The 10,732-nt window shown below is 41.8% G+C and overlaps 2 protein-coding genes across 2 annotated transcripts; both read right to left on the bottom strand.

Moving 5' to 3' along the window:
- Positions 1-85: 85 nt before the first annotated feature.
- Positions 86-3,476, bottom strand: dhdh.2 (dihydrodiol dehydrogenase, tandem duplicate 2). Its single transcript, XM_086188675.1, has 7 exons — positions 3,331-3,476; positions 2,350-2,461; positions 1,535-1,698; positions 1,051-1,303; positions 746-870; positions 501-651; positions 86-340 (listed from the first exon to the last, which is right to left on the bottom strand). Exons 1-7 carry the CDS (start codon positions 3,418-3,420, stop codon positions 231-233), a joined length of 1,005 nt encoding a protein of 334 aa, XP_086044801.1. The 5' UTR covers positions 3,421-3,476; the 3' UTR covers positions 86-230.
- A 2,714-nt stretch (positions 3,477-6,190) lies between these two features.
- LOC147269662 (trans-1,2-dihydrobenzene-1,2-diol dehydrogenase-like) lies at positions 6,191-9,223 on the bottom strand. The gene is made up of 7 exons (XM_086195462.1): positions 9,134-9,223; positions 8,933-9,044; positions 8,687-8,850; positions 7,975-8,227; positions 7,290-7,414; positions 6,475-6,625; positions 6,191-6,300 (listed from the first exon to the last, which is right to left on the bottom strand). Exons 1-7 carry the CDS (start codon positions 9,221-9,223, stop codon positions 6,191-6,193), a joined length of 1,005 nt encoding a protein of 334 aa, XP_086051588.1.
- Between the last annotated feature and the right edge of the window lie 1,509 nt (positions 9,224-10,732).

The raw sequence follows: 10,732 nt of genomic DNA, 5'->3' as shown, positions 1-10,732 counted from the left end.
ACCTTATTTTCGGAGATTGTGCATCCAATTAAATGAACATTTAATCAAAAATAAAGATATAAAGCAAAAGTTGCAGCTGGATGTGAAACTAATCTTTATTTACCCCCCCCCCCCCTAAAAAAAAAAAAAAGGTTTGTGATTCATGCTGGTTGTATATTTCTGTATTAACCAGGTAGAAAAAATCCAGGAAATACTGTTTTAATCAGTGGATCCCCATGTAGGTTCATTCTTTACTGGCAGTCCTGGCTGTACACCACCCCAACCTGCCTGCGCACCTCGTCCTCCACCTCAGCCAGCAGAAGTGAGTCAGCATGGGAAACTACTGCACTCTCCTTCAGCCCTACATTGGGGGGGGGTAAGGCACACCAAAAATACAATAAAAGGTTTTCAATGCTTCTGACGCCACCTGGTGATAGAAGTGTGTATTACAGGTCATGCCTGAGCAGCATCCATCAAACGTGATTTTGAATGATGCTGAAGCAGCTCTTGTTTCTCCGTACCTTTGAGCAAACACTGTCGCACCTCCTCGGCCTCATAGCGCATCCCAGTACTGTTGAGGAAGTTCAGACGCAAACCAGGTTCTGGTACTGGGTACTCCGTCTCCTTCCCATTCACCACTAATGATGTGGGGCACCACATGTGGGCAGGGATCTAAACAAGTATGACGTCAGGGTCTTGGCATTCAAGAGAGTTGCAGCATTAATGTGCAGTACGTTCTTCATGCTGCTCTCCGACGCTGACTCACCCGGATGGTTCCCTTCGTGCCAACAATTATGGCATCATTGGGCAGCTGTAACCCTGATGAGCACGTGAAAACCGCCATCCTGTTGTTGGAGAACTTCAGAGTGACAACCACAGTCTCATCCACTCCTGCAACACGTACATGCATGAAGGGAATTTAATAATGTATTTTATACATGACGTGCCAAGCTGTCTCTATAAACAGAATTGACAAATACATATGAGTAAACAAATTCAATTGAAAACATAAAAAATGAGAGAATTAGCTTTACCGCCCACCTGAGACCATCTTGCTGTCTGTTTCATTACCTGTCTCCATGCAGACCCCCACAGCTTGGATGTACTCTGGCTTCTCCCCATTATACACCATGCATGTAAACTGCAGGCAGTAGATGCCGATATCTAATAAAGCTCCTCCACCCAGCTCCTTCTGCGATGATCTTGGTAAATTCTTCACCGGCACACCAAACTCTGATCTCACCATCTTCACCTCACCCACCTCCCCCTGCGCAAGCAGCCGTCTGATCTCCACGGAGACGGGAAAGAAGCGGGTCCACACAGCCTGAGGCAGAGGACAGAACGATCGTGCACACATTCACACATTTCTTCACCATGTATTCATGAAGTCTTGGTAACTGTCATGTCGCTCAGTTAACCTTTGATTTGATCTTTCAGAAAGAACATTTATATTTTGATTGTTCTTTAGACTTTTTTTGTAGTTCATTTACAGCTTCTCTAACTTCTAATGGGAGTATTTCATAAAAACGTCAGGTTGTTCTGCTCCGTTTCCTACCTCCATGAGGAAGACGTCGTTCATCTTGGCTGAGGCCAGGATCTCCTTCACCTCCCTGGTGTTCATGGCCAGGGGCTTCTCACACAGCACGTTCTTCTTGGCATTCATGAAGAGCAGACAAGTGCTCAGGTGGTAGGGGTGGATAACCCCGATGTAGACCACATCTGCAAACGCAAGCAAGCGCGCGCACGCGCACACACACACACACACACACACACACACACCTGAGAACCAGAATTAAAACCCATTGTGGGTCAAACCGAACAGAGGATCAACAGTGGGTCTGGCTTGTTCAAACCCCGTTTGTTGTTAGACACGGTTCTGCCCACTTACATTAAGGGCAGAACCTTGTAAGATGAACTACTATTGTAAAGGATTTCCCAACAAAATGAGAGTGTATTTGTTTCAAACAATCACTGCTACATCTACCCCAGGCTGTTTTGTACCGTGGAAATTCAAAAAGTTATCTAATTATTAGGGTTTCAGAACAATGGCCAATCCAAAGACAAACCCAAATAAATAAATACCAAGTAAAATGACAAAAAAAAAATCCAACAATTTTGAACAAAATAAAAAAAATGATAATATTCAACTTTAATTTTTCCTCTATGTTTAACTGAGGCACAAAAAAAACTCACCTCTCAGAAAAAAAAAAATTATTATTTGCATTTGATTAATGTCCTAACGGAACATCTTCTGTCAAATTTAAACAATAATCTTTGACTGTTACCTACAAAACAAAAAAAAGACTCTACGTCTGAATGTCTTTTTTTCAGCGACTTTACTGCGCGATGCAAGACTGCGCTGAAACTGACCGATGTTCGGGTCTGTGGCCAGCTCCTCGTAGCTGCCGTACGCTCGGGGGATGTTGTGGGTTCTGGCAAACTCCTGAGCATCCGGGAACTTGCGAGCTGCCACAGCAACAACCTGTGAATGTAATTTAAAAACTGTTAACCGGAAAAAAGCGAGGATCTCCAACCTTAGGGACAAACCTGTTAACGTGTCAGTTTGTATGTTTGAGTTCTTCCGCTTCAGGTGGTTTTTGAGTTAATTAAACTTGAAAATGTACCTTATAAATGTACATCTTTTTTGCGAATCTTTGTGAAGTTTTTTTTCCATCATTTAAAGGATGTAATAATATTCAATGAAAGAAACTTGATATCCCAGTACCTTTTTTTGTATTTAAAGAACACAATGTGTGTTCCCTCCGAGCGAAAGATTGTTCACCCACGACCTTTATTAGTTAATAAATGTTATTTGTGCATTCGTTGACATCAATGATCCAAATTTGAAGGGCAACTGAGCAGGTAATTTCAAACAAATACAACTATTTTTAAGTTTTGAAAATGACAATTGTGCATTCCTCCTCAAAAATGCAGATAAAGCGAGACAGACGATGATTTCGGTGAACGAGTCTTCGCTTTGGAGGTTTTTATGGCTCGATTATAGGAGCAATAAAATCATGTCAAGCTGTGCGAATACCGTAAATGTTATAATATACCATGCAACAAATATGTCTGTTTCCTGTGTGCTTTACGGTAAAAAGTAAGCCAGGGTGTAAAATTACTGCGATTTACAAACCGATTAAAGGCACAGACAGCGTGACAGCGATTTATCACCTTAAAGCTCGACGTTGAGAGCCTGTACCATTGAGCTTTTTTTCGTAATTTCATTAGAAACAGATCTGACTGGTTCAAAGCGACAGACATAGTCAGTCTACCCGGAGTAAGAAGCCTCCAGGTGAGACGCTTGACGTTGGAGTGCGTTTGCGTGTATGGATATTTAGATATCGGTACCTGGTGGTCTTCAGGAGGAAGAGTTTTCAGAGCCACGGCGAAATCATTACTGATCTTCCCCGCGCTGCAGATTCCCCACCTGGTTGCCATATTGGACCTTAAAGTGACAGATCTAACAGTAGCAATTAATGGCCACAAGATGGTGACATAGGTTTAACGTAGGCTGTGTGACTTTAAGCACTGACAACATCAGTAGGAGGTGATGGTGACGATAATAAAGATGTTGACTTGCACTGACAAGCCCTCCCGGAATCATAAGACAAGGAAAAGACACACACACAAAAACAACCTTACATATTGTTTTTAAACTTTCATTTACGATTGCACCATGTTGTAATGTTCATTCAATGTCTATTTGTATGTATTAATGTCTACTCTACCATTGTGTTTATTTCTGATGTGTGTGTGTGTGTGTGTAAACCCACATACATATACATATATGTATATATATATATATATATATATATATATATACACATATATATACATATATGTATATATATACATATATGTATATATATACATATATGTATATATATATATACATATATATATATATATAGAGAGAGAGAGAGACATACGGATATAAATATAACATATTTTTAATTTCATTTTCATTCATCTCTCTGCGCTCCATGGACCTTGGTGGAGATTTGCACTCTGGCTTGAGTGCATTGAGGTTTTTTTTTTTTCCAGTTTTGCTTTCTGCTCTCTGGATCCTTGAACCATAATGGTCCAAATTTCATTTTAAATTTACCTATAGAGCGGTGTACAAATATTTGCTCAATAGTTCTATTATTTTATTTCAAAGTTTAAACTGGATACCATCGTTACCCACAGTCAGAGAGCTGTTGCTAATCGCTCGTTCCCCAGTGGCTCTCTGAGACAGTTCAGCGCATAAAGCTAAAAAATTTCAGGCGTGCTGGTTTGACTCGATAGAGACACACTCAACATTTGGCTCAGTAGTCCCATGATATAGTTCATCACTGCTAGCATGTGACAGACAAAGGTCAAGTTTTCCCTTGATTGTTTAGTGTAGGCTGGTTCCGTATCAGCTAGCAGCTGACAGCTGCCCTGAACAGACGCTGCACTGGTAGTCATCCTCTAAAACATGTTTCAGAGACACTTGGTTGTTGTCCCTGTTTCCACTCCTGCTGCTTCCAGCTTGCGTCTGCACTGTAGCTCAAGAATCGTTTCAGCTCATCCAGGGAAATCTAACACATTTTCACTGTGGCCTAATCTGGATCACTGTCCCGTTGGGTCACTGTTGCTACACGACACCCATATTGTTTTTTTGCTCAGTTATAATGACCTCTTGATGGATGTGCCTCATTTTTGTTCTTCAATAAGATTCATTGGAGAAATATATGTTTGGAAACTTATGGTGGCAGCAACCAAATTGGATTATTGAATCTTTAAAAAATCTTTAATATCTTTGACTTGTTTATTGCACTATAGCATTTTATTGTTTCACTGGTGAGCACGAGGGGTTAATCCTATTTGCCACATTCACCAGTATATCAGACTATAGTACCACAGAGAGAGGTCAAAGGTCAGAGGTCAATTTCAGTACAACCCAGGTGATGTTGGTAAGAGCTGACTTGCTAATGGACTTTTAGTTAGGGCTGATTTTGAGTGGAATGACTACAGAACCGGAGCAGAGAAAGATAAGTAAATAAAATAAGCACTTTAATGTAATTTTGTTCGAATTAATACACTCTTAACCAGGCAAAGGTTGGTTTGGACTAATACCTGATTTCATAAAAATGTGCCTTTTTTCATTCATGAGCTGAATTTATATTAACTAAACCTCCTCCAGGTTTTAAAGTCACGAAGGTTGAGAATGTAAAATTAGCCTTGCTCCCTCCTGAAAGGCCATTGTCCATCATAACCTTGAAAAGCAACCTATCCTGTAATCCATGAATCTGTGCATACACACGAGCGCAGTTCAGACATGACAGAACACTTTGGATCAAATGTCTCCTCATCTCTTCAGCGGATGATATTTGGAATGAAACATGGCTTTTACAATCAGTCCTTTATTGGATTCATCAATCACACACCTCACACTGACAACTGCTGTGAACTGGAAGGATGAGGACTTGATGGAAGGATGGTAACACAATACTGTGGTCTTGTTTGTTTACATCGTAATTTAATGCAGGATATTTATTTATCTCAGGGATGTGTGCGATACAAAACACCGTCAGTTGTTTAATTTGCCTCAAGTAAATAGGTTTCTTGAGCTTCCAAAGGTTCTTCTTTTCTCCATTTCTTTATTTTTCAGTGTTGAGAAAGAGGAAGCCATGTATATTTAGCTTGAAGCTAATGGTGATTAATTGCTAACAACAGCTACAGCCACAAAGAAAATGTGTTGGCCATAAATTGGTAGTTAGTTTTTGGCTCAAATCAGTGTGTAAGTGGAGAAAAGAAGATGTGGATTGTACTGGATGACGCTCTTGGGTTTGTCAATGGACATTTTTGGAAAGTTTTACTGTTATTGGCACTTGCTAGCTTCAAATTAAATGTATGTGGCTTGCTCATACTGCATTCTGGAGTAACAAAGAAGTAGTGTGCCTAAAGGTGAGTACATGAAAGGCACAAAACAACTTTTGGGTTAAGTATCACTTTCATGCATGGTCACTTTTGAATCTAAGTGATTACAAGCTTCCAAAAATCTACCAACTGTATCTTTAATTCAGTGGTATCACATGAGTTGCAGTTTCCTCCGTGATGCTGCGTCCGCTCAGGCTTTGTCACACAGTGCCATGAGTGATCTGTTAATACCAAAGAACCAAAGCCTGCCCCGAGCAGCTGAGTAGGTTCAGGTCAGGTGAAACCGCCCAGCTTTGGAGTGCTGTTACTGGCTGTCCTGGTTGAAGGAAACGCCTACCTGCTTCCTAATTTCATCCATGATCTCTGTCAGTAAGACAGAGTCTGCCAGAGGCATCCGTGGGCTCTCCTTAAGTCCTGTGGATGAAGAGGAGTCATGTTATCTGCATAAATTAATGGGAAAATTCAGGCTGACTGAAGGACATGTCTGTTTATAATCTTGGCCTGTAACAATCATAGTGAGATACTGTACAAAAGAAGACAGGCCAGATCCTCATAACTGCAGTGGTTCTGAAGCCATCCAGGATTTACCTTTGAGCAGGCACTGCCTCACTTCCTCTGCCTCGTAGCGAAGCCCGGTGCTGTTGGTGAAATTCATAGGGAGGCAGGGCTCAGGCAGAGGGTACTCCGTCTCCTCGTCATTCACCACCAGTGTGGTAGGGCAGTGCATCGGACCGACGACCTGCAGGGCAAAAAGAGTGTCCCATAACATGAAAATTACATTTTCCCAGTTTCTAATCCTGTGTCTTTGAGTATAAAAGTTAATCATTATCAGAGTATTTTTAGATCAAATTCCCTGTCTTTTCTTTTTGTGTCACATTGATGATTTGTCCTGTACTTAGGGGTGTTTCCTAAATTTACACCCAACGAAAATGCTTTCAGATTGATATGCCCCTCTCCCATCAACCAAAGATACTTTTTTCTGGTAGACTGACATTGTGAAAGCTGATAAACAGTTGATTAATGGTTTAGAGCACCACGTCACTGCTGAGGAAGTATTTGTTTTCACAAAATCATCTGATCCACTTGGTCTGATAACATTTGGAACATCTTAGAAGAGGTGCATGTTCAACGCTGTTGGCTAATGTAAGTACCAATCAATATACAGACACACTTAAATATTCATAAAGAAATAAAACTGGCTTCCATGTCACGGGGCCTTTCACTGAATCCTCCAACTATAATTCATCAATGTAGAAAGTGCAATATATTACACATGCATTTCATTACTTTATGGGCACTTCACTTTAATCAGAAGTGAAAATAATCAGCAGTCAAGTCAGCCTTTGCATGTCTCAATCATGCCCTCATTAAATTAAATGTACAGGACTTTCTGCATAACATACTCTAATGGAGCCCTTAGTCCCACTGATGACAGCGTCGTTTGGAAGTCGTGCAGCAATAGAAAAGGTGCAGATGGCCATTCCCTTCCTGGAGAACTTCATCACCACAGCCACTGACTCATCCACGCCTGCCGAACATAAGGGGTGAGCAAAAATTCATAAATTAATTTCAACAATACAAGCAGCTTCTAAGTAAAAATTCCCTTCTGAGTTCCATTCAGGTCAGTTCAAACTCTTTCACAAACTTGTTCCATTTAACATTACCTTGTTCGACCGTTCGCTAAAAACATAAATGTTCATGCATTAATAAAGATATGATGACATGGGAGAGTTAAGAACATTACACGTGATGGTCTAATATTGAAGGGTATCTTGCTTTGGGACATACAGTTACATATTCCCCTGCCAGTTTGACAGTATTACTGTATTCTCAGGGGAGGATTTGGATTAGTGTGACATTTTAAAGATAAGTCTGGGATTTTCTGTGAGAACAATTCTTCCCTAAGGTGTTTACATTCTGGACAGATCACGAAAAAGTGTATTTTTCTAATCTAAATTTATCCTGCATCATCACTTCGGATTCTTTATCTTTATTTATTTATAACAAGCAGATTCATTATCACTGATTCACTCTGAGAGGTTAATGACACTAATGTACATAATACCTCAGCAGTGTGCTGAATCATACCAGAGTCAAGCAGCACCCCCGTGGCTTGGATGGACTTTGGCCTTTCTCCGTTGAACACCATCAGCACAAACTGCAGGCAGTACACACCAATATCCAGCAGAGCGCCTCCTCCGAGCTCCTTCTCCACCGAGCGGGGGATGTGCAGCTGAGGGGAGCCAAAGTCAGCCTTCACCAGCTTCACCTCCCCTATGGCCTCCTTAGCCAGCAGCCTGCGTACCTCTGCATGCACGGGGAAACAGCGGGACCAGATGGCCTGAGAGGGACAGAGCAGTTTACGCTGGAGTTTCACCTGAGCAGCAGTTCACTACCACAGCCCTCTGATTCCTCTATGAGCACTATGGCAGATGTGGACCTGTTTTCCTCTACCATGAGCCATGACTATTTGCAGGACGTGTCTCTATACTATCAGCCTATAATTTAACAGGATAGAACTAAACTGCTTTTCTAAAATTGTGAAGTTTCACATCAAGCAGCCATTTGGGTCAGCTGTGTCCGTGGCAGATTCAACACATATTTGCTTTCCATGTATTCAAAAACAGGTGTCTTCAGCTCACAGAAGTGTTTTTGTTTTTTTTGTTTTTTATCCAGGCTGCATTACTTTTTGCGACTTCAAGTGCAAAACCTGTTTCAGTTCACCCACAGGCAATTCCAAAACTGGACTGAGCTGTATAAATTAGTGTGTTAAATTCATTACATCGAATATGTCTTTTACCTCCATTAGGAACACATTGTTTTCCTTGGCAGCAGCAACAAGGTCTTGCACCTGCCTGGAGTTCATGGCGAAGGGTTTCTCACATAGAACGTTCTTCCCGGCCTTGAGGAACAGCAGCCCAACTCTCCAGTGCTCTGTGTGCAGTACTCCCAGGTACACAACATCTGAGGACACAGGTATTCAAGGAGCAATGCCAACATATTATATCCGCCCGTGCAGCCAGTCCGTCCATAGCTCTTAACTTACCGATATCTGGGTCATTGGCCAGCTCTTCATAGCTGCCATAAGCTTTGGGGATGCTGTGCTTCTTTGCAAACTCTGTGGCTCGTTGTAAGCTCCTTGATGCAATCACTGCGATCTGTATGTGAGAAAACACATTCATCACAAAGCCGTGGCAGCTCTATCAGCGTGTGATGAAGACGTGGAGAGCTTGTTTGGATAGAATACCTGGTGATCTCCAGCAGGCAGAGTCTTCATGGCAACGCTGAAGTCATGGCTGATCTTCCCTGCACCACAAAGTCCCCATCGGGTTGTCATGTTGGATTGGATGCTAAGTGACAAATGAGCAGGATGGTGCTTTAGTAGAGATCTAAGCCACTGGTGGGCTGTGACCTTGAACAAGGTTGCACGTTCACAGGAAGAAATGTACTAAACTGTCATGCCTTAGAGCCAGCTGCACTTCAGGCTCACGCATTTATATGCTGCGGAGGCAGCATGTGTCACCTTCCTTCTGCTCCCACCCTAAGGTTAAGGGTGTAACACACACACAACCCGTTGTTTTTTGTTGTTGCTGATACAGGTCTTTCACTATAGGCTGAAGCTGGTTTGTCACCAACAATCTGTAACTGGGACATCAGTGGTGCTCTCATCCATCATTAACATGCTTGAGGGGAATGAATAAGTGCTCTGTTTAATGTGTACAGAGTCAAGCTTTCACCTTTTCCCAAATATTAGCATCGTAGGTCAAGTAGAAGAAGCAGGACCTGCTTAGTTTCCAACTGGGAGGAGGCACTGATTAGCCTGCAATAGTTTGACAGAGGCGAATGATTAAACTGAATCTCGTGGGTGAGTTTCTGGGATAAATAGCTGGGTTCACAGAATGCTCATGGTGCCTGTAGCAGAGTAATTTAACCGCCCAGTAAGCTGAGCCAGGATGACTATGGAAAAGCATCGGCTCAGATGCCCTTGAGCTAAATATTATCTGAATTGCCAGGTGAGGCGGTTGTGTGTGTGTAAACTCCTGCATCTTGCTGCCAGTAGAGGACACTGTGTTCTCAGCAGAGTAAACTTTCTCTCTTGAGCCGGAGGATTTGGCATGGCATGTTGCAAAGAATTACATAAAGGTTTGCAAAATCAGGTGAACTGAGAGGGCAAACGCAGTTTGGAAGTAAAGAATAAAATCTTTTGGTCTTTTGAAAGTATTTCTACAATTTTTAGTTTTACTCAAGTAAAGGTCTTTTCCTGCAGCTTCAAATATTTTCATATATACTCACTTGATATCACAATCAATTTTGCCTCCATTGAAGTCATTATTTTGCCTAATATTTCAGTCATGCGTGAGAGTTTTTCTTCTCATGTCCTGGCTCGATGATTGAATTTACACGAGAACATGGTGTCAGTGGGAGCAACATCTCCATCATGAAAGAAAATCTTTTTTTTTTTTTCAATGACTCTCTTCATTGGCTGCTTTCCCTTTGTGTTTCACTTCCAAGTGAATTGTGGGAGCTGTGTGCCGTTGTCATAACAACAAGGTACCAGCTGGGCAATTTGTATGCAAATAGCATTGGGCTTGGCCTGATATCCCTGCCTATACCACAGGACCCAGTTGCCATGGGAATGCCCAACTCCTCCTTGAGTAATTTTAGTTTTTTTCTCAACTTTTCCTCAGGAAAGAACGCAGCTGCATGGTGACATCACCACCGGTATAAAGGCAAAGAGTGTGAATGAGGAGGTATAACCTGACAAGGCAAGTGCAACTAGATTTTGAATTGGTGTGAAGCAATGACTTGGTTCTGAGCTGCCTGATGTGATGTGAGCAAACAGGCG

This window comes from Aulostomus chinensis, chromosome 2 (assembly GCF_037954235.1).
Source record: "Aulostomus chinensis isolate RoL2024-O1b breed Wild chromosome 2, RoL_Achi_v1.0, whole genome shotgun sequence".
Lineage (NCBI taxonomy): Eukaryota > Metazoa > Chordata > Actinopteri > Syngnathiformes > Aulostomidae > Aulostomus > Aulostomus chinensis.
This window is presented reverse-complemented; position numbering and strand designations above follow the sequence as displayed.

What these genes read in the sequence shown, in the direction of transcription:
- dhdh.2 (XM_086188675.1), bottom strand. Translation starts at nt 3,420, where the DNA reads ATGGCAACCAGGTGGGGAATCTGCAGCGCGGGGAAGATCAGTAATGAT. An exon ending in GGGGGTCTGCATGGAGACAG is followed by an intron (nt 871 to 1,050) that starts GTAATGAAACAG and finishes TACGTGTTGCAG; the next exon opens with GAGTGGATGAGACTGTGGTT. An exon ending in GCACGAAGGGAACCATCCGG is followed by an intron (nt 652 to 745) that starts GTGAGTCAGCGT and finishes ATACTTGTTTAG; the next exon opens with ATCCCTGCCCACATGTGGTG.
- LOC147269662 (XM_086195462.1), bottom strand. Translation starts at nt 9,223, where the DNA reads ATGACAACCCGATGGGGACTTTGTGGTGCAGGGAAGATCAGCCATGAC. An exon ending in GGGGGTGCTGCTTGACTCTG is followed by an intron (nt 7,415 to 7,974) that starts GTATGATTCAGC and finishes TATGTTCGGCAG; the next exon opens with GCGTGGATGAGTCAGTGGCT. An exon ending in GGACTAAGGGCTCCATTAGA is followed by an intron (nt 6,626 to 7,289) that starts GTATGTTATGCA and finishes TTTGCCCTGCAG; the next exon opens with GTCGTCGGTCCGATGCACTG.